The following is a 23,007-nucleotide window of genomic DNA, read 5'->3' as shown; positions in this document are numbered from 1 at the left end:
GCCTACTTGTGATCTCCCTCTCTAATAAATAAATAAAATCTTTAAAAAAAAAAAAAAAGCTGAATGTGAATTCTCAGGTGTTGCTTCTCCCCTTGGTGTCAGCTGCCCGCCGAGCAGAGGGAGGACCCGGAGTCCACGCTGCCGGCTGCTGTTCGCAGTCCCTGCTGGCTCCCTGTACCTCTTCTCTTTGTTTTAAAAATTCTAACCCTTTTTTTTTTTTCTTAATCAGTTTTATTGAGGTATAATTTACCTAAAATAAAACACATGTATTTTATTTGTATGATTCTGAGCTTCGACAGGTGGACACTCCCATGTGGGCATCACCACATTGTCGAACATTGGCGGTACCCCAGAACATTCCCTTGTGCCCTGTTCCCGGCCAGCCTGATTCTGGGGCAACCCTTGGTCTGCCATCCGTTGCTTCTCACTAGACTTTTCTTTGCTGGGGTTTTTTATACATGGAATCATACAGTATGTACTCTCTCTGGTCTGGTCTTTCACTCAGCATAATGTTTTTGAGCTTTATTCAAGTCACTGTGCAAAGCGGTACTTGTTATTTACCGCTTGTACATAACTACTTGTTACTATTGAGCAGTATTCTGTGGTGGGCATGGGCCATGTTTGTCCGTTCACCGGCGGACAGCCTGTGGGGCTGTGGGCTGTCTCCAGTTCTGAGCTATGATGCTCAAAGCTCTTGCGAATGTTCGTGTGCAAGTCTGTATGTTTTTATGTCTCCTGGGTGAATGCCCCTGAGTGGAGTTGCTGGCTCATACGTTAAGTGAATGTCTGTCTCCATAAGAGACTGCCAGACTTGGGGCGCCGGGGTGGCTCAGTGGGTTAAGCCTCTGCCTTTGGCTCAGGTCATGATCTCATGTTCCTGGGATCAAGTCCCGCATCGGGCTCTCTGCTCAGCAGAGAGACTGCTTCTCCCCCGCCACCTGCTCCTGCCTGCCTCTCTGCCTACCTGTGATCGCTGTCAAATAAATAAATAAAATCTTTAAAAAACAAACAAACAAAAACTGCCAAACTTGTTTTCAAAGTGGTAACACCATTTCCCATCCGCATCAGCAACGTGTGAAAGATGTGGTCGCCTCGTAGCCTCGCTCTTGGATGTTTTCCGTCTTGTCTAACGCCAGCAATTTTCACAAGTATACAGCGGTATCTCATAGTGCTTTGAGTTTACGTTTCCGGGATGGCTAATCACGTTGAGCGTCTCTTTACGTGCTCACCGTGCATTTGCATAACTTCTTCGGTGAAGCGGCTGTTCCCATTTTTTGCCAATTTTTAATCATCTTCTTGAGTTGGAAGAGTTCTTCCCATCTTCTGGATTCATGTGCTTTGTTGGATGTCTGTCAGGATTTCCTCGTGGCCCATGGCTACCTTTTTCTTTTTGACATTGTCTTTTGGAAAAGGTTTAAAAACTGATGATGTCCGTTTATCTTTGGGTTTTTGTTTTGTTTTGTTTTGTTGTTGTTGTTTTCATTTTTGTTTTTACAGCTTACGGTTTTGGTGTCTTATCTGTGATAACTTTACTTCCCCCAACGTTGGAGAGGTTTAAAAAAATTTTTTTTAAATTTTTTTGTTTTTTAAATTTTTATTTTTTTAATTACTTTTCAGTGTTCTAAAATTCATTGTTTATGCACCACACCCAGTGCTCCATGCAATACGGGCCCTCCACAATACCCACCACCAGGCTGACCCAACTTCCTACCCCCCACCCCTCCAAAACCCTCAGTTTGTTTCTCAGAGTCCACAGTCTCTCATGGTTCATCTCCCCCTCCAATTTCCCCCAACTCCCTTCTCCTCTCCATCTCCCCATGTCCTCCGTGTTATTTCTTATGCTCCACAAATAAGTGAAACCATATGATAATAAAAATTTTTTACACGAAGCTACCGAAGTGCATTTTACATATCGTAACACTCACCCGTCTCAAAGGTGCAGTTCCTGACTTTCCGTGTCTTACTGAGTGGCACACTCGTAATCAGTGTGAGCACTTTCCTTCCCAGATGAGATCCTCTGTGTCTGTTTACTGAGACTCTCACCACCCACCCCAGGCAGGCACTAATCTGTCGCTGTAAATTTACCTTTCTTGGACATTTCTGGTAAATGGAATCATCCTATATGTGGTCCCCCGTGCCTGCCTCCTTGCAGTGAGCGCTTTTGTGGCTTCTCCGCGGGCTGGCATCCAGCAGCACTTCCTTTGTATTGCTTTTCTCGGCACCCGTTGTATGGGCAGACCGTCTCGAGTCTAGCAGCTCACCGGCTGACCCACAGTTAGGTTACCTTCAGTTTTGGCCAACCTGAACCACACCGCTGAGAGCACTTGTGTGCAAGTCCGATGTGGGTGTATGTTTTCAGTCCTCTTGTGTAGACCTCTGGGAGTTAAGTTGCTAGGTCATATGGCAGTTTTGTATTTCTGGATTTTTCTTAATTTTTCTTTCTAGTCAGCTTTCTTGAAGTATGATTTTTTAAAAAAAAGATTTTATTTATTTATTTGACAGACAGAGATCATAAGTAGGCAGAGAGGCAGGCAGAGAGAGAGGGGGAAGCAGGCTCCCTGCTGAGCAGAGAGCCCGATGTGGGGCTCGATCCCAGGACCCTGAGATCATGACCCAAGCCGAAGGCAGAGGCTTAACCCACTGAGTCACCAGGTGCCCCTGAAGTATGATTTATACACAAGAAGATTAATCAGTTTTAGGGGTGCCTGGGTGGCTCAGTTAAGCATCTGCCTTTGGCTCAGGTCATCATCTTGAGGTCCTGGGATCAAGCCCCTTACTGGCCTCCCTGCTCCGCGGGGAGCCTGCTCCTCCCTCTCCCCCGCCCCTCCCCTGCATGTGTGTGTGCATGCTTTCTCTCCCTCTCGCAAATAAATAAATAATCTTAAAAAAAAAAATCAATTTTAAGTGTATAGCTTGGTGAATTCACAAGTTGTAACTCATTTAACTCATGTTACCAACACTACAATTACAATATAGTAAATTCCCATGACCCCAGGAAGTGTCTTTGTGCCCCCTGCCCCGCACCAGTCTTCTCCCCAACATCAGGTTCTTTCGAACCAGCAGTCTACTTTGGATCATGCAATTTCAGTTTTCCAGAGATGTTCACGTAAATCGCATCATATAGCAGGTAGTCTTCTGTGTCTAGTTTCTTTACCCCAAGGTAATTCTTTGAGACTGATCCTTTGAGATATATAGTCTGATCAGATCACACACACACACACACACACACACACACACACGTTTCTGTGACATATACCCCCCCATTCCTTTAAAATATAAAAACCATTCTGAACTCACAACTGGATAGAAGTAGGCCAAGGTGGGGCTTAGCCAAGTGGGCAGTTTGCTAACTCCTATTACTTCGCTCTTTGGATATACCACAATTTGTCCATCGACCATTGATAGTTCTTTGGGTTTCTAGTTTGGGGCTCTTATGAGTAATGAATGCTGCCGTGAACATTCACGTGCAAGTGCAAGCATGCTTCCTTCTCTCTCAGTTTCACACCTGGGAGTAGATTGCCTTAGCCACACGTTAGGTGGATGTTTGACTTTGTAAGAAATTATAAGACTAGTTTGCAGAGTGGTTACACCATTTTACACTCCCTTCAACAATGCAGGAGAATTTAAGTTGCTCTGCATCCTTGTCTACACTTGGTATTCTCAGGTTTTAAGTTTAGCCATCCTAGAAATATGTGTGTAATAGAACCTCATTGTACTTTTAATTTGTATCTCTCTAATGACTCCTAGTGATATTTTCATGTGCTTATTGGCCATGCATAGGTCTCTCATGGATCATCTCTTCCAATCTTGCACTTTCTTCCAGATCATGTCGTTTTATTGTCGAGTTGTATGGATGTAGCCCTTTATCAAGTACACGTTTTGCAGATAGTCCCCCCACCCCCAGTCTGTGATGTACCTTTTTGTTTTCTTGGCAGTGTCTTTTGAAAAGCCCTGATTCAAGCTTTTGATCATGTCCATTTTATTCTTTTTTTCCCCTTTTATGGCTCATTCTTTTTGTTTTTTAAGATGTCTTTGCCCACCCCAAAGATTTTCTTCTCTGGTTTCTTACAGCAGCTTTAGAATTTTTGCTTTTTGGCCTCAGTGTGTGATCTGTTTTGAGTTCATGCTTACGTATGACACAAGGGGAGGGTCGCGGTTCAGTTTCCTCCCTCCGTGGCTCTCCACTTGTCCCGGCACAGGTGTTACACAGATTATTCTTTCCCCGTAGAATTACGTGGACCTCTTCGTCAGAAGAATCCTGGACTAGATACGCCTGGGCCTATTCCTGGGCTCTTCTGAATTCTTACAGTTTAATTAGAGCTCATATATTTTAATCTGTGAGTGAGGATATAGATATGACTGTCAGTGTCCTTCCTGCCTGAAGATGACACTAGCGATAGCGTAGTGGCCCATGGGAAGTGGGAAGATTGTCTTTCACAGGATGTTCACGTGAAGACAGGTCTTGGATTTTCAGAGGTGACTGCTGTGGGGCTACTGTGGTGTCTTTGCCTCACAGCTGTCCAGGTGCTTCTGTTCAGAGCTGTTGTGTTTCTAGCTCCTGCTCTCCAGTTGGTGTGTCCTTCCGGCTGCCGCCGGCCATGCTCTGCCGTGGGCCTCAGTGAGCCCCCCACACGGTGGCCAGCCCCCCGCAGCTCCACCCGTTACAACTGTCCCGCGGGTCGCCGGCCTCCGTGTGTGTCGCCAGCCCCGCCCCTCCGTGCCGTAACAAGGCCAGGTTTGGCAGACTGGCTTGATGCCAGGACCTTGCTGTAGAGGAGCCTGTCTTATTTAATTTTCAGGGTGGCTTGTTGGGATGATTTGAGCAGCTAGATGCGGCACCGTGTGGCATCACAGCCCCAGCCTTGGGGAGTGTGGAGGGGACCTTGCCCTGCGCTCAGGCTGTTGGCCTCCCCGAGGACTTGACAGTTTCTCCGCGTGGTCAGAAGCTCCGCGTGCTCCTCCGCCACAGCAGGACGATCCTGGGCCGTCTCCAGCTCTTCTCTGCTGATGACCCGTTAGCGGATGCAGCATTTCCATGGCATCATTGAGTCCAGGTGCATGACCAGGTGGCTTCAAGTTCAACATTGCTGTGGTGTGTGTGGGATTGCCAGCCCCACACGTGCTACCCGATGTTTGTCCTTGCCTACTAGGTGAGAATTTCTTGGTCCGCGGAGGTTTAACTAAAGGAATGGAGTCATGTTGGTTTACATGTGTTCACGGAATGGTTAGGGAGTCCCAGGGATGCGTCTCTCCTGCCCCCGATGGGGCCGCCGTACACTGTGGAATCGCTTTTGGGCAGCCGGACCTCCGCGGAGAGTGTCCAAGCTCCCACTAACTGACAGAGTCCTTGGGAGGTCAGAGAAGCCGTTGAGGTTCGAAGAACCCCACGCTCTTCTCCCTGCGCGTTTGTCCTCGGACCTCGTTGCTGCCCGAGACAGCGGAGCAGGGCCAGCAATGCACGTGTGGGGAGACACCTGCTGCCAGTGATGGGGTCTTGGTAAAATACTGGGCCATTCAGCTCGTGAGCTGGTCGCGCCTGTTGTGGGAGTGCTGGGGACAGTTTGAACCTGAGCGACAGTAAACATATCATTGTTCCTCTGTTCTTCCAACGTAGCAGCGCTCTGCCACCTTCAGTCAAATGGCCTGTGCTTGACGAGAAGAGGAGAATGTCCTTGGGAGCCGTCGGGTTGGTGGTGTGGAACCAGGATCTCTGATCTCGGGCTTCGTGTCGGCTTTGTACGCAGACAGGACTCTGCTTCCAGATTGGAGGCTCTGAAGCTTTTAAAAAGCTCATTCCTTCCACTCCCCTTTCTTCTGAGTGAGAGCGGAAAAGTGACCAGCCCCATTTTCTGCCCTGGACTATAAAATTCTGGACGTTCGAGGAGCGCCTGCTCTCCGTGCTCCTGGGGGGGTCTGCACCCGCTTTGGGGAAGATGGGCCCCAGGGTCGGTGGCAGACGGGACTCCAGATGGTCATGGCTGGGGCTCTGAGCCAGTTTGGGATTGCGCCGAACGCTTTCCCGCGAGCCCCCGTCCGTTACCCTTTGAAAGGCGCGCGGCAGGTCAGAGTTCCCTCCGTCTTAGTTTCTCTCCTTTTTCATTTCACCACAAGACAGAATTGTATCACACATCTCCAAAACGAGTAAAATGGCATTTCAGCTTCTTGTCTTTATAGACTCTCTGAACTTTAGGAAAGATCATTCTGGTCCCTTTTCATTAATAATGAAAACCAAGGGGCAATAAAATGTTCTTAACGCGAGCATGTCAGGAATGAGGTGCGGTGCGGCGGGTGAAGGGTGCGGCCGGCAGGGCGCCACAGGTGTTGCTTGGTGCTGAGGAGGTCAGCGCTCTGGGGAGGCCGCTGCAGCTGTCGCCGGGGCTCTGGTTCTCGAACCCGTGAACTGCCAGTACCTGTTCAGCCGTCCAGCCCCTGCGCACGGGACGAGAGGCTGCGCTTCTCAAGACAGCGTACATTTGTGGCAAGAAGGACCCAGGCAGACTTCGGCTTTGTTAGTTTCTTGCCCGGTTGCTGCTGTTCTCTTGCAAGGTTTTGACGGGGGATTTGAGAAGTCGGTGGTGAATACAGAATTCTGGACACGTGCCTGTCTTGAAGGTGCTCTCTCTGATGACTTTGACAGCAGGGATGGATGTTCTGCGCATGGATGAGAGCCCTCCTGGCCAGCGACTCTCTCCAAGAGTGATAAGGTTACTCTGTCTCCACTTTTTCCTCCTAAAAATGAGCTCGTGCTGGGTGTTGGGTGTTGTATCAGGGCACTCAGAGCAGAGTGGACTTGGAATGAGACAAACGAGAAGGTTGCCCGGAACTCAGAGCCTCCTGGCTCCTCCAGGTCAGGGTGAAAGGTCCATCCATGGTCTCAGTGGTCTCAGAGCTTACGATTTCATGAGTCGCAGCTTCGCCACATAGACGCTTGCTGCCTGGGGGTGTTCCCACAGCAGAGCCGCAGAGTTCCTTCCTTTCTTTCTTGTTAAGAGAGGGGGTCGGGGGAGGGACAGAGGGAGAGGGAGAGAGAGAGAATCCCAAGTTTCACACCCAGCACGGAGCCCGGGACGGGGCTCCATCCCAGGACCCTGAGGTCATGACCTGAGCCGAAATCAAGAGTCGGACATTTAATCGACTGAGACTGAGCCACCCAGACGCCCCGGTGGAGCTCCTTTCTGGAGACAGTTTCTGTGACCCTGCGTGTCACTACACAACCCTGGGAGGGAGCGGGGATGTCCTGGCTTGCCATAACCCACATCCCAGAGCCCATGCGAGAGTGGACGGATGCATTTATATAAACATGGGTACGCTACACACCAGGAGACACCATAAGCAGAGTCAAAAGAAAAATATACTGGGAAGGATTTTTGCAATTTTTTAAAAGGATTTTATTTATTTATTTGAGAGAGAGAGAGTGCGCGCGCAAGCCGGGGGAACAGCAGGCAGAGGGAGAAGCAGACTCCCCGCTGAGCAGGGAGCCCAATGCGGGACTCAGTTCTAGGACCCTGGGATCATGACCTGAGCCGAAGGCAGATGCTTAACCGACTGAGCCCCCCAGGTGTCCCGGACCTTTACAACTTCTGTCAGAGATGGGGGGCTTATTTTCCAGGCTCTTCCATCACTGTCACCTCTGCCTCCTGAAAGCCACATTCAGCTGTATAAGAAGTTTCTATAAATTGATGAGGACATTGCTAAAGACATTGAGTAGGGGAATAGGGATCATACACAATAGGCCAAAAAGGACAGGTGCTGCAGGGATGCTGGGTCCTTCCTCACAGCGAGGTGCGTGCAAACGAAAACGGGCTTGAAGTCGTCTCTTCTGGTTTAGTACGGGCAGCAGTCCGGTGTGATGAGCCCATGGTGTTGGCGGCCGTGAGGGGTAGGCACTCTACCTAGAGTGCGAGTGGACCGGCTCAGCTCCCAGGGGGGACGATTTAACAATCTCTTTCTGGGGCGCCTGGGTGGCTCAGTGGGTTGAAGCCTCTGCCTTCGGCTCAGGTCATGGTCTCAGGGTCCTGGGATCAAGCCCCTCATCGGGCTCTCTGCTCTGCAGGGAGCCTGCTTCCTCCTCTCTCTCTGCCTGTTTCTCTGCCTACTTGTGATCTCTGTTGAATAAATAAATAAAATCTCTAAAAAAAAATTAAAAAAAATCTCTTTCAGAATTTGCACATCGCACGTACCTCCAACCCAGGCTCCTAGGAATTCATGTGTACAGGTGTCCTCATACATACATGTGAGATGATGTGTACACGGCCCTTGTGGGCAGCATTTTGTGACATAGTAGAGGCTGGAAATCAGTGGGGAATGGCTTCAATGGAGTATTACGCAGCTCTGGGCAACAAAGCAGGACGAGAAGGAAAATAGGGCATATCTGTGTTGTCTTCTGTGTGCGTAAGAAGTCTCGGGCCAGACAGGGAGCTGCTCACGGGGACTCGTGGTGGTGGAGGGAACCAGCTGGCAGTAGGGTGACAGGTGCTTTGTGCCATTTAGACCACATGTATCCATGAGCCACTCAAAAGTTGCCAAACAAGAAAGGGCGCTGGGGGCTGAGGGCGAGGCCACCTGGTGATTACAGCGTGTGCGCAAGACTCCAGGGCTGGGCCACCTTGGGAGGCTGGTTTGGGGTCCACAGGCCCTGCTGGCGGTGAGGGGAACTGGCCAAGGAGAGCCTCCTCCAGGCCCCTGCATCACAGTCCCATCTGCCTCCTGAAACCCCATTCAGCAGCTCCGGGAAGAGGGAGGGTCTCCCTCGCCCCTTGGAGGTCTTTGCTCCTTGGGCCCCCTGCCACTGAGCCTGGAGAAGGTCCCTCTCCTCTTCCCCTTTGTCCAGAGATGCCAGGATATGACGAGTACCTGGCGAGCTTGCGGGCGCTGGGGGAGGTGAAGGCTGAGACACACAGTGTCTGTCCCCGCAGGTGCCCACGGCGCTCTGCTCCGGGAGCCGCGCTGCACTTTTCAGGAAGTTGTGGACAGCTGCTGCCCTTCTCTCTTCACTTTTTTGCTCCCAAATGTGCGTCCAGACCCTAGCTTCCTTGTCATAACAGCAGACCCCGGGTGCACGCCCTCCGGAGAACTTGCCGTGGGCACTGTGGTCTGATTCTGCAGACCCGATTGGCGTCCTGCCCCACTGATCATTCTGGAAATGGTGTGCGGTGCCTTCGTGGCCGATCTCTTGAGAGGAGGCAGAGCGTCCGGAGAGATTGTGGACATGCAAGCCCTTTGTGAACCGTCCCTGGGAAAGATCATGAGGTAGAAACCTCCGCTCTCCTCCTGTGGGATTGGAATTCCGTTCAGGAGTCGGGGGAGCCCCTGAGATGGTGTTCTAGAGCCCCAGGCTAGGGGCCTGCTCCTGCAGGGGGACTGGCTGTCCGTGTCTGGTTCCCGCCCAACAGCAGCCTCTGTTCTCCTGAGCCTCTTGTCCTCTCCCGGTTGGTCTCACCTTTTGTAGCCCCTGGCAGGAGCCTGTTCCCACCTCTGCGTCCCTCCCCGCCCAACTTCTATTGGCCCTCGTAGGACCCGGCGTTGTTTTCCCGGAATGTACGCTGCCTGTGCCGCTCCCAGATTCAGAGCCTTCAGTGACCCCACTGCCTGTGACCGATGATGATCGGGTGGCCCGACCCCGCTCTCCACCTGGCTGCTGGGTGTCCCACCTCTTTCCCCCACCACCCCCTCCACCACTCCCTCTCGGTTGCCTCCGCTCGGTTCTCGCCCGTCTCCCCTCGTGGGTAGGCCCACTTGCTCACTTGGACCACACCAGCTGCCTTCTCTCCTTTGAGCCCAGTCAACCCCGCCTTGGCACTTGCTTGCCCCCTTCCTCGAGCTCTGTCCCTGGGACCCCACATGTTTCAGCGTCTGCCTCCTCTAAGACCCTGCCACCCCCGGCTCCCCTCTCTGGCCCTCCCCCCCGACATGGCCTCATTGGGCCTTCTTTTTGTTGTTGTTTAAAATTCTATTTATTTAAGTAATATTTCCACCCAGTGTGGGGCTCGAACTCAGGACCCCGAAATCAAGACTTGTATGGGCCTGCCAGGCCCCCCTCCGCACTGAACCTTCCTGGTCACTCTCTGGAGTCACTTTGTTCCGTCATTCGTCAGCTGCCTTCTGCACAGTTCAGGGTGGCGCAGGCCAGGGCACCGGGGTCTCGTCACCCCACGGCCCTGGGCCTGCAGCACTGTCGGGCACACAGCCGACGCTTCGTGAAGTCTCAAACACACAGATGGTTCTGTTTCTTCCTTGTCCCTCCCCTCTTCTGAGGTGGCTCTTAGCTCATCCCTGTCTGCACTGGGGCGTGGGAATGCGTATTGATGCACACCCAAGTGTGTTTGTGTCAGCCTCTCAGGACCCTTTGTTCCCGGAGAGTGGAGACCATGGCCTAGGTCTGTAGATCACTCTGCCACCTGATTGCCGCCCCGGGACTTGGCTCCCGGCTACCCACCTCCACCCAGCAGATGTGCGGTTGAGGCGGGTTGTTCCGAGAGCCTGGACCGAAGAAGGGGACGCGGCCAGGCCGCTGTTCCCACTGGCACATGCTGCGTCCTACAGTTGCGTGTCGCAGTTGCTGGTCCTTCGAGATTAAGAGATGGTGCCCGTGCCCTCCCCTGCCCGGGAAGGATGCGTGCACTTCTCCTGATGCACCTTTTCCCCCAACCTCAGGCCCCGTCGGGTCCCGATGGAGAGACTACGGTGCCTTGGCTGTCATCACGGCAGGCATCGCGTTCGGCTTTCACCAGCTCTACAAGGTACGTCCGCCTTTCCCTGTGCCCCCCACCCCAGCCTTCAGCCCCACTCCCCCCCGCCCCCGGCCCGAGGTTGATCTGTGTCGAGGTGCCCAGCCCTGGAGCGCGATGGCAGGAGAGCAGCTGTCCCGGGGCGGAGTACGCATGAGCACGTTTTCTGTGGGAGGCATCTGGTTCAGTCTCCGACCCTGCCACCACCTGGGCGGGTGCCTTGACGACTTCAGACCCTGCTCATCTGCTACTCTGGGCATCTCTCCTCAGAGTCCCCACTGTGCAGAGTGACCGTGGGGCCCGTCCATCAGCAGGCTGTGTCGGGTACTTAGAACAGTGCCCAGCATACGCTGAGCAGTCGGAACATTTTTCTTTTTTAAAGATTTTATTTATTTATTTGACAGACAGAGATCACAAGTAGGCAGAGAGGCAGGCAGAGAAAAAGGAAGGGAAGCAGGCTCCCCACTGAACAGAGAGCCCGATGTGGGGCTCGATCCCAGGATCCTGGGATCATGACCTGAGCCGAAGGCAGAGGCTTTAACCCACTGAGCCACCCAGGTGCCCCATTTGGAACATTTTTAAGAGACAGAATGACAAGGTTGTTGAGAGCAGGGGCACTGGAGCCCAGTGGCTGTGTTGCATCCCGGCTCTGCCACTTAGCTGGAGCTCAGTGGTCCCATATGTAAAATGGGGACAGTTGTATCTACCTCACAAGGCTGTGGTGAAGCTCCTTTGGAATGTCTATGTGCCTGGCACACGGGAACCACTCTCTATGCTGTTTTCAGGTCTTAGTTATGGGCTCTGGTTTTGTCTTCTACGTATTGTGTTGGCATCCATGTAAATCTAGGATTTTCCCCCCAAACTTCATAGTCAGCCCTCAGAATCCCAGTCTTGGTTGCTTCCAACAGAACCGCATGCATGAAATGAACACGTACTTCTTGATATCAAATACTAACCAGATACGAACTACCAGAGACTAACTTTGACTAGAAGCAGGCAGGTCTTTTCTGGAGGATGCAGAGCCAGGGTAGGCCCTGGAGATAAAAGGCAAAACAGTGGCCAGAGGACTTGCTCTCTGCTGTTCCTGGAGAGAAGGCCTCTTTCCTCCCGATGCCGCCTGCGGCTCCCGCCCTTAGAAGCGGAATGGACGCCCGGCCTCACCGTTGTCACTTTCAGCACGTGAGACGTGTTTCAACTCCGGGATTTTTAATTTTTGACTTCTGCAAAAGCTAGTGACAGGGTTGTTGCAGAGTATACTTTTTTCAGCGGAACGTCTATTCTTGGAATTGGAAATTTCCATGTCAAAAATCCAGAAGCAAAATGTTAGAGGTCCTGGGACTTCTCCACTTGACCCAATGCCCTTCCCTTACCCTGTGTGCTGGAAGCCTATTTCCAGTCACTGTGTAGTCACTAAGAAGAGTAAAATTCTAAGCCACAATTCTCAAAATAATGTCCCGGCTCTACTCAGCGGTACGTAATGATCACATGGCTGCCCTCGGACAGCCTGTGTTCTGCTGGAAGCAGCGTAGTTCCTGTTGCAGCGAAGAAAACATACTCAGTTTTTCCCGTGAAGTTCTGATCTTTATTCTTTGCCTTAAAAAATGCAAGAGACATTGAAAGACCAGTGGCCGTGGTGATGAGAATTTTTTTCGTTTCTTTAAATTAAAAAAAAAAAAGGTAAGAGGCCTCACCTTGTTTTGTGACCATGTAACCATGCAGGCTAGGGGAGCGTGTGCTCTCTCCTTTGGCTTTTTTGATCTCAGAGGTTTTCGCGTGTTACATGTGTGAGAATCCCTGACTTATCCTCGGGAAACTCTCAGCCTGGAAAGTAAGGCTGCATTTGGTGAGTTTCCGCTCAGTTGTGGGTAATAACTCACATAGTGGTTGAAAAGCACTTTGCGAAATAGAAAATGCTTCAGTGTGTTTGCTAAATAATGATCTTCACTCCGGAGTCGCTCCTGAAGGGAGTCTCCGCAGACACCTCGTGAGAGAGCGCTCCTTGTCCTTCCCTAGGACGGAACCCTTAATGGAGAAGTCGCTGCCTTTTTCCCCATCTGGGCCCCAAATGGAGTAGGAAGCCAAGTGCTTTGGTCCCACCTGCCAGTTACCCCACCTGCCGGCCCCTGCTGCCTCCAGTGCCTGCTCGCCCCTCCCCCGTTAAAGCCAGAGACTTGAGCTCTTGCTTCCGAAACAAGAGGCATCAAATACAGAGCTTCTGGGGTGTGATGCCCGTGTTCTGTCACCCAGCCCTCCCAGCGGCCGCCCTGCTACCGACCTTCCACCCCTTCCCACCTCAAAGCGGACAGCCAGTTACCCGTGACGCCCCACTTGCCTTCTTCCTGAATGTTCCAAGACCCGCATCCTCGCCTGGGCTTCCCAAATTCTGGGCCGCCTTGTTTGGTTGCCCTGTGGCATCTGCTGCCTTCTCCCCAGGGTCAGTTTCTTCAGGTTCTGCCCCTTCCTGTGCCTTCTGGCCTTGTGTCTGGAAGAATTTGACCGCGTCTGACTCTTCCCGAAGGACGCTGGTTCCGAGGGTTCTGAGGACTCAAGGCTTAGTTTAGAAATAACTGAGTTGTGACGTCCTTCACTGGCCTCAGAATACCGTGTATTGTTCCCTCGGAAAAGGACCAAAGGCCCCGAAATCTGCTGTAGATTTTCATCTAGTTTCTTGAATAATTTTTTGTTTGTTTTATTTTGCTCATTTGTCTCTGAATGGTGGATCATTCACGTGGGTCAAAATGTTTAAAGGGTCAGAAAAGTGTGCAGTCGAAAGCGTCCCTCCCGCTGTTGCCCAGAGGCCACCAGGGGTGTCACTGTCTTGTATCACCTTCTACATTTTTATCTTACAGCTTTCAAAGCAGAATCTTAAATATTTTTTGTTACAGAAATATACGTAGCATCATGGAGGTAATTAAATAAAAGGGCCCAAAATAGACTGACTTGACTTTAACTTGTCCCTACTTCCTGGTCCTCGTCCTTATGCAGAATCTTAATCAGCCTCGTAACTTTCAAGCGTCTCATTTACGGTGTTTGCGTCGGGTTTCCGAGGCCCAGGGGTGGCAGAGAGAAGTGGGTGGGCAGAATTTGCGAGGTGGCTGGAGAATGACCCCCCGCACGCGCCCGCTGCTCATGCCTGCCCTGCTCCTTCTAGAGATACCTGCTCCCTCTCATCATGGGTGGCCGAGAGGACAGGAAGCACCTGGAAAGGATGGAGGCAAGTCTCTCGGAGCTGAGTGGCAGCGTGGCACAGACAGGTAAAGATTAATGACTCCATCAAGTCGCCCCTCCGAGCCTCGGCGAGCAGCCCCTTCTCTGCCCCGCCCCTCCCCCTCCGTCTCCACTTTATGTGGTGACTTCATTTATCTGCTCTGAGAATCTGTTCACATTTGCAAATGAAGCCGCCGTCATTTCGGTTTAATTTGAAATTGCTTGTTTACTGTCGGCGCGGCCTCAATTAATTATGTTTTTACGGAAAGGCTCCCAACCTCAGAATATTAATAAGGGGAATAAAATGACAGCCTTTCTAAGGGCTGTAAAGTTCATTTTTAATTTCTGCTTCTGTGAGGTTTTCAGGGGGGTTTTCGGCGGTTTTTCCCCCTTCCCTCTAAGAATCCAGCGCAGGGTCAAGAAAGGCTGTAATTACTGCGGCTCCGAGGACCCCAGCCACCTCCTCTGTCATCGACTCCACGGGGCTGGCGTTCATTACCCGGTGCCCCAGCGATGGCCCAGATTAGCTGGGACCTGTCGCACCAGAGGTGGCTTTTCCTCTTTATAAACTTGTTTACTAGGTGGAGGCTCTGAAACTAAAAACTCCCGCAAGTTCTAGTGCCACTGTCCCAGGCAGGAGGAGCCTGTCCCCGCCAGAGTGCGTTCGCAGAGCCCTCAGAAACGCTGTGGTGTGTCGGCCCCGGGGGCCCATGGCTCCTACGGGGTGTGCTGACACCGTGATCGGGGGTGGTGCGGGGCACCTGCAGCCTCGGGACTGGAGGTGGAGGGCAGGGCTGTAGCCTTGAACCGCTCCCAGGGTCGCGGACCTGAGATGCGTTTCTGCCAGCACGGGAGAGTCCGCAGGTCCCACCAGGACGCGGTGAGGGGCTGTGGTGAGGGGGCACGGAAGTCGGCAGAGCCGAGCACATCATACGCACGTGTAATTGGAGGGGAGAGGTTTCGGACGGATATACTGTTGACCACGGACAAGTGCACAATGGGAAGATGGAGTGGGGATGCTAGAGGTTAGCTACGGGGCAGGTAGCTGGCCCAGAGCGCAGATAAATTACATGCACTGCGGGGTGGGGGTGGGGGTGTCTGCGGATCAGTGAGATGCGGCAGCTCTAGGTGTGTGGACAAGAAGAATCCGTGTGTATCATTTAACAGAGATGCGACTGCTTTCTCCTCCCAGTGACTCAGTTACAGATGACTTTAGCGTCCGTCCAGGAGCTGCTGATTCAGCAGCAGCAGAAGGTCCAGGAGCTCGCCCATGAACTGGCTGCAGCCAAGGTACTCGTCCCTGACCCTCTCCGGATCCAGGTCTGCCCTGCTCGGGGCTCAGACCAGGGCTTTTGTGCCCGGTTCACTGCATTCCATGGGGGCCGACTCTTGTCTTCTCTCCTGCCCGGACCAGGGGCCCACACTGTCCTCTGCAGAGAATGGAGGCAGTCACTCTCTTTGTGTCCCTTCCTAGCAGGAGCGGAGAGAAGCAGCTCTTTGCCTGCGGCCCTCCTGCGGGAGCCCACACCCAAGCTCTGGACATGGTTGGGGTGGACACAGGATAGGTGTCCACAAGCATGTTAGGTCACAGGGAAGTAGGGGAAGTGTGCCAGGCGCCAGGTGACGTCTGCTACAATGGGCGGATTCTCTGCACCCAGCTCTCTTGAGTCCCATGAAATCAGGTGACCCCCAAAGGCGCACCAGCTGGGGTCGCCCAGGGCAGTTTTCCATGCCTCACTGCCCACATCTGAGTAGTCTCGGCAGAATGAGAGCCTAGGATCAGACTGCCTGGGTTGAAATCTGCGTCTGCCACGGGCTAGCTGTGTGAGCACAGGCAAGTTCCTTAACCTTCCTGAGTCTTCATTTCCTCACCTGTAAATTGAATCTGTAATGGCACCACCTTCATTGTCTGTGCCCACAGCAAGGCCTGGCTCCTGTCGGCAGCCAGCCTGGGTCTGTGGGTGCGTGATGGGTCATTCCTGGGGCACTGTCTTGGACAGATCCAGTCCAAGAGACACTGGTCCAGGGGCTCCAGGACATCCTCTGTGCTCCCCACTCCCTCCTCTTCCCCATGCTGCTTTCTGGCTGCTTCCACGCACAGCCCATACAGTCAAGGGACCTCCTCTGAGTGGCTCTCCCAGAAGCCCCGCCCAGTGCAGAGCCACATGGGAGCCCGCACTCAAATCTTTTGCATTTGCGAAATCAAGTGAAACAGGAATCTTTCCATTTCTGATGGAATCTGGGGTGCTTCCTTTGAAGAGGGTCCCCAAGAATCCCCTTCAAGTGCGTTGCCTGCACTTCCTCCTCAGATGGCTGTGGTTGCCCGTGGCCACCTCTAGCCACAGTGGTGCTCCCCGTGGGCGGGCAGCCCGTAAAGCAGCCGGGAAGGCTGGGGTATGGCCCCCACCCTGCTCTCTATTATCTTTGGGAGCGGTGGCCTGCCAGTGGCCAGAAGCCATTCCGGAAATTGGCAAACTGTTTGCAGACCTTAAGCATTAAGATTAAGACCACATGTTGCATTTTAAGGGGGTTGGGGGCAAGATGGTGCTTGGAGGCTGAGAGCCGGCTCTCTGAGTTTCTCGTGCTTGCTTCTCTGACGGTGCCCCCCGCGCCCTGCCCGTCCCCAGCCCCCTTTCATCCACTCTTGTACTGAAGCGGGGCTCACTGGTGTGGTGTCTGAACCAAACGTGTGAAGACTTCGGTTACCCCATAAACCAGCGACTCAGAGCTGTGTTTTCTCAGCTGTAATGTAAGTTTTTATATCTGGCTTCCAAACTCCTACTGCAGCACTGTAAAAAATTAAAAAGAAGAGCGTTAAGTAATTAAAAAACCTACATAAAACTGAAGGCTGAGAGTTTTCTACAACTGTTTTTTAAAGAGACTGGCTAAAAAGCCCCAGATGTCAGATTTTATTTCTAAATCCTGGCATCTGGCACCATATGCGTTTGGAAATTTGAGTCCTTTGTAGGCCGGTGAGTGGAAATTGCTCCCTTGTTAATGGGCTGCTATGGCTTTCAAGGTCTCCGAGAAGCCAGAACGGTGGCTCCTGGGTCTGCGCCGTCTGGTGGTCTGGAGTAAGGACCCCAAGGGGATGTGTGTGCGGGCGACTGGTGTTTGCGGGGGGTTGCGTGCGCTCCCTCCCAGACCTCCAGCCCCTCTGCAGGGCTTCTCCTGTAGAGGAGTGCTTGCCCGAGCAGGGGCCCTACCCCAGGTCAGAGCCCCCCCCCGGCTGGTGGGAACAGCCGGGGTCCCTCCTTTCTCCCAGTCTGGGCCTCCCTACATTCTCCTGAACTTACAGTTCCGGTTTCTGGGTCAGGCCAGGGTAGAGGCATCAGGGAAGCTGGGTCCTGCACGACTCATTCCCCCCACCTCCAGGCTGGCGGGTGCGGCCCCCACACCTGGGCCCATCACACCGGGAAGCGCCCGTAAACACTTCATGGGCCACGTGGCCACCGGCAACCGCCATCTGGGGGACCACTGTTTGGACTTTCCTCTTCTCCTCGAACCCAACAAGATTTGCCAAAGAAAAATCTTTGTGTGGTTCTCTGAAGTTTATTTGGAAAATGGTCAAGGATGGCGTTTGTCCGAGGGGTTGTGGCGGTTTCTCCCGCGGGCCCTCTTCAGGGAGGGATTTGGTGTTAGGTCCTGGGACAGCTTCTTTCTCTGCTGAGCCTTCAGGATCATCCCAAAGTGGTAGCTGCGGACGGGTGGTGTGGCCCGCGCGTTTTGGAGCTCTGCAGATAGCAGGGTACAGCCTGGGGGCCTGACCTTGCTGCGGCAGGAACCACGGGCTGCCCAGTGGCGTGGGAAGCTGCTTCCGAGGAGAAGCCTGCCTTCTGGCCTGCTTGGGGCTGGAGCTGGGGGCCAGCCGGGCAGGTGCTCAGTGGTCTCCCCGGCCCTCCAGCATGGGCAGCAGCTCAGGGATACTGCGGGTCTGGTTCCAGATCTCCACAGTAAAGCCAGTGTTGCAATGAAGTGAGTCAAATTACTTTTTTGGTTTCCCAGTGCGTATGAAAGTTATGTTTACACTATAGTCTGTTAAGGGTGTAATAGCATTATACCCCCAAAACGTGCATACCTTTTAATTTAAAAATACTTTATTGCTAAAAATTGCTAACTGTCAGCTGAGCTTTCAGGGAGTTATATGCACTGATCATAGAGCACTATAGCAAACACAACAATAATGAAAAAGTTTGAAATACTGCGAGAATTGCCGAAACGTGACACAGACACACAAAGTGAGCAGATGGTGTTGGGAAAATGGTGCCGACAGACTTGCTCGACGCAGGGCTGCCCGCAAACCTTCACTTGGTAAAGACGCCCCCAGTACCTGCGGAGCACCGCGGAATGAGGTGGGCTGTCCAGCGTGGGTCGTGGCGGCCGCTGGTCTCGGCCCCGGGGTTCCCTCCTGTGTGTGCTGGGATTGTCTCACACAATCCCAGGGAGGGCAGCTCCGGGGGAGCAGTCCGTGTGGAGCTCGAATGCACTTAGTTGATTAGTTTAGTTTTAATGGGACATTTCAAACACGGGCGGAAATGGCTGCAGAGCGGACAGCGGGCTGTTGGCACACCGTGGGGCATGGTCTCGCAGCCCCCAGCTCGCTTGGTGGCACACACCAGACGGGGGATCACTTTCTCTTGCAGACAGTTCCGTCTGCTGCTCTTGGGGATAAGGGCCCTTGCGTGGCGGTTGTTTGACACAGTCCGAATACCATTGTTACAGATCTAAGTACGCGTCACAACTGCCGGCATCGTCAGATGCCCAGACAGAGGGTGCCATCCCTGGAACAGAGAGACCCAGGGGCAGAACCTTCCCGAGGGGTCTCCAGTCTGTGTCCAGGACATAGCAGGCCCTGGGTGTCGCACCCTCGCCCTGGGTCCTCTAGAAGCGGCAGCCCCTCCTGCCACCCTGGCCTCTGAGCCCCGTGGGGCGGAGGGGAGGTGCCTCTCTGATACTTGTTCTCCCGTGTTTTGACTTTCAGGCCACCACATCTACCAACTGGATCCTGGAGTCTCAGAATATCAATGAGCTCAAGTCGGAAATTAACTCGTTGAAAGGGCTGCTTTTAAATCGGTAGGAGGAGAGCGGGCGTGGGCTCGGGCCGGCGCTCCAGGGGCCCTGCCAACTGTCGTGGGAGGGGCGCGTCTCCCCGAGGGACCCTGTGCATCCGGCGCCTGATGGAGCTGGGCGACTCAGGCATTGAGTTTGGGAATCTTCGGAGCTTCTGCCTTCCCTCCCTGGGAGGCCCCCTCCCTCCCCACTCCACCGGGGACAGTGTGCAGTGCCCCCGAGTTCTCGAGCACAGCAGTTCCTCGGCCCTGTCAAGACCCGCTCAGGGATACTTGGAACCAAAATGCAGGACCTGGGACAAAGAACATCCCCATCCTGAAGCAGGGCCTCCAGGCAGAGACACCACCTCCTCCTCTGTCCTGAGCCCCAGCACGGGCCGCTCGGGGACTGTTTGGCCCCAGAGAAGTTTTTCGCCAAAGTCCAGGGAGTCCTTGGTTGGAAGGATTCTAGATTCGAGGCAGGGACAGAATCAGTGCAAGCCACCCCCTCCCCAGCTCCTTTGGTCTCCTTCTGCTGTCCTTCTGCGGTGCTGGCACCTTCCATGAACCCCCACAGGGGAGGCTGTGTGACCAGTGCTGCCCTGAGTGGAGGGTGACCCACTTATCCTGTTTTTAAAACCACAAGCCCTGTGTCCCAGGAGCCACTCCGTCCTGGGATAGGTACTGGGACAGTGGGTCACCTCACCTGAGGGGCAGTGAGGGGCTTCAGGTGGCCTTTCCTGCATTCTCAGTTCTCCGGGGCTTCGTGGGGACTCCGTGAGGGGGTCCAAAGGCACCAGGTGGCCCTTCACTTGGGGTCAAAGGTGGGGGCTGCAGGGTCTTGTGGCCCCAACTGGGGGATCCGGTCGTCCAAGGCACCTACTTCTAGGCCCTCTCGAAGGGAAGGAAAGCGGCCCTAAGAGAGGTGTGTCAGGAGGAGAAGTCCTTTGTTTCTGAACCTCAGAGATACGAGCCTTGGAGGTCGCCAAGTGGACGTGACCTTCCGGTCCCTCGTGGCATTGGCTTTGGGCCGGCCGGCTGTGGGCGCAGGGCGCAGGGTGGGGAAGCGGGAGCAGAGAAGCTACTTCCCTGTCCAGTGTGGAGCTCAGGGGTTTTCTGGCAAAGTGCACCACTGTTACCCTTCTGGTTGGGAGGTTTCTGACCCCACGGCCGGTCTTCCCACTTCCGGCCAGGCCATGGACAAGGTAGATGGAGTCGAGGCCGTGTGGCTTGGGTTCCCAACTCTCTGGCTCAGTCTCAGTGCCCTGCTGGCTCCCGGTCCTCACCGCCCCTGCTCCAGGGCCGAGGGGCCAGGGGGGAGCGGGCTTCGGTGGGGGCAGCCCCTGGGGCCAGGTGGCTAGTCCCTGCCAGGGAAGGTGGGCCCAGTCCCAGCAGGGAGGGCCCGAGAGGGACGGAGAGCAGGGCCGCAGCGGCACAGGCCTCCGCTGGCTTCCACCGCCGCTGCTCCCGCCTCCGGCCGGCCAAGAGGCCTTCTTTTGGGGAAGCCGGCAGGCAGGGAGGTGAGGGGCTGAGTCCATCCTGTGCCTTGCTCGGCGGCCCGGGGGGAGCGCTGTGCCAGGGGGTGGGGCCTGGGGCTCTACTCAGGGCCCCAGAGTCCCAGACCAACCCTGCTTCTCGTCCCCTGTCAGGAGGCAGTTCCCGCCGTCGCCCTCAGCTCCGAAGATCCCGTCTTGGCAGATCCCGGTCAAGACCCCGTCACCCTCCAGCCCCGCGGCTGCCAACCACCACAGCAGCAGTGACATCTCGCCCGTCAGCAACGAGTCCACGTCGTCCTCGCCCGTGAAGGAGGGCCACAGCCCCGAGGGCTCCACGGCCACCTACCACCTGCTGGGCGCCCAGGAGGAGGGCCAGGGCGTGGTGGACGTCAAGGGCCAGGTGCGGATGGAGGTGCAGGGCGAGGAGGAGGAGAGGGAGGACGAGGAGGACGAGGAGGACGAGGACGCGAGCCGCGTGGACGAGGAGCACTGCCTCGGGGTGCAGAGGGAGGACCGCCGGGGCGGGGACGGGCAGATCAACGAGCAGGTGGAGAAGCTGCGCCGGCCGGAGGGCGCCAGCAACGAGAACGAGCGGGACTAGGCCCCGGGCTGGTCCCCCGCCAGAGGGACGCCGGGGCCTGGCTCCTTCTCTGGCTCTGGGAGGGCGGCCTCGACCCGTGTCCGGGCACCGCCGTTGCAGCCTCCGTGGGGCCCGAGCCCTGTGCGTGGGGTCGCATTTCCGTGCGGCCAGCTGCCCCTCACCCGAATGCCAGCCCCAGCCCGCCACTTCCTCGGCTCGGCCCCGGCCCCACGGGCCTGTGACCTCGGCTCATGCCCGGCGGGGGCTGCCGAGTGCTCTGGGCTCCGCCGCCCTGCGCCCCGGCTCCCAGACGGAGGTCTCGGCCACGGCGGATCTGCGGGCCTCTCAGCTGACCGAACCCGTGCATGACCAGAGGTAGCTGAGTTACCGGGCTCCGGGTCCCCGTGGGGGCAGGGCTGCCCTGGGGTGTCTGCTGTCCTGCCGCGGCTCCTTGATCTGCCTCACGAGGGGCAGGGGGCCGTCCTGTCACGTCTCCGGAAGCCACAGCCCCGTGCTCTTCTCTCTCGGCTGGGCCCCCCCCGCCGGGGCCCCCCACAGCCAGGTCTCGTCCAGGTGATGCTGCCCCACGCACTGCCCCGGCTCCCCCGTGCCCCGTCATCCTTCCAGACGAATGAAATCATTCTGCACTTCCGCCGTCCTCGCTTGCTGCGTCGTGGCCCAGCTGACCCCGTGGCGGGACGTGCTTTGCTCTTCCACGTAGGAGCCGGGCGCCAGGGCCTCCCTGTCTGCCCTTCCCACCCAGAAACACATGTTCATTTGTGTGATCAGGTAGAGGTTTCAGAATACAAGATGCTACTGTATATAATTGTAATAAATACGAGTTGTCACTATTTAATTCCCGGCTCCCTGTCTGTCGTGGTATACCCTGTGCCCGGTGGCCGGGCTCCCCTGGGGCTGTGCCAGGTGTGCCCTGGGGTTGGGGGGGTGCGGCTGGGGGCCAGGCCTGGGCAGCCCTGCCCTCGGGGCCAACGGGTGGCGGTCCCCTTCCCGAGGCGGGTTTTGTGAGCTGCGCGCTGCCTGCTGAAGTGTGGTCCTCGGGGCCGAAGGGCGACATCCTGATGCAGGAGGAGAAGGGACCTCACGTTACTGTATATAGACCTGGTGTGGAGTGTGAGGAGCTCCCCTTCCTTAAATGGACGCGTGTGCTCCCAGGAGAGCGCGTGTCTCGCTCGGTCTTCCTCCCCCGGCTCCTGCTCCCCCTCCCGGAATCCGTCAACCCTCACACAGCGCTCAGCTGCGCCCGGAAAAACAGCGCGACCTGCCTTCCGAGGAGCCCCCACCCGTGCTGTGGCCGCGCGTGGGGACGGAGGGGACGGCCACCTCTAGGTGCCTGTGTAGATACAGAGTGAGGACAGACACAGCGCAGGACGCGTGGCCGTGGGGGCGGAGCCCCGCCGTGCGCTCTGTCCCCGCTGTGGGCGCGCCCCGCGGGCCTGCTGACCACCCGCTTGTGCCGCTGCCCGCTGCCCGGCCTCGCGCCCGCCGGTGGCTTCAGGCAAGGAGCGGCCGCGGATCGACGGGTGACAGACTCGGCGCTGGGGCTGTTCTGGCTCAGAAAACATTTCTTCTCCTGCCTACGCACCTTTTGGGGGCTCAGAGCCCAGTGCCCTCCCCGCCGCTGCAGACTCATTCCTGGCTCCGTGGCCCGGGTCACCATGCAGGGTCCCGAGACGGTGATTCAGCTCTTCCCGCCCCTCCTGACCGTCCTGCCCTCTGGCTGGCTCTCAGGTGTCACCTTTGATGCCATAATCTCCCGCAACATCCCTGCGGTCCCTTGTCCCCACCACGTGCTCCCTAGGGCCCAGCAGACCCCGCAGTGAGAGGCCCCCTGCCGCCTCGGCTGCCCCCGAAGCAGCCGGGCTTCTCAAGTCTGCGGGGGCCACAGCATCCTGTCTGGGGCGGGGACTCCCCCGTGTTGGGGAGCCGGG

At 55.3% G+C, this 23,007-nt stretch overlaps 1 protein-coding gene across 3 annotated transcripts in view; it reads left to right on the top strand.

Moving 5' to 3' along the window:
• The window catches only part of PEX14 (peroxisomal biogenesis factor 14), a 139,093-nt gene extending 117,179 nt beyond the window's left edge, over nt 1–21,914 (top strand). For all 3 annotated transcript variants that reach the window (XM_032301789.1, XM_032301787.1, XM_032301788.1), the window contains 5 exons: nt 10,654–10,739; nt 13,879–13,981; nt 15,127–15,224; nt 18,916–19,007; nt 20,632–21,914. In XM_032301789.1, coding sequence (XP_032157680.1) covers nt 10,654–10,739; nt 13,879–13,981; nt 15,127–15,224; nt 18,916–19,007; nt 20,632–21,079 — 827 coding nt within the window. In that variant the 3' untranslated portion in view covers nt 21,080–21,914. The remainder of the gene's footprint in view (nt 1–10,653; nt 10,740–13,878; nt 13,982–15,126; nt 15,225–18,915; nt 19,008–20,631) is intronic.
• The last annotated feature ends 1,093 nt before the right edge of the window (nt 21,915–23,007 follow it).

Source organism: Mustela erminea, chromosome 10, assembly GCF_009829155.1.
Source record: "Mustela erminea isolate mMusErm1 chromosome 10, mMusErm1.Pri, whole genome shotgun sequence".
NCBI lineage: Eukaryota > Metazoa > Chordata > Mammalia > Carnivora > Mustelidae > Mustela > Mustela erminea.
The sequence above is the reverse complement of the archived record's forward strand: the minus strand, read 5'-3'. Positions and strand labels throughout refer to the sequence as shown.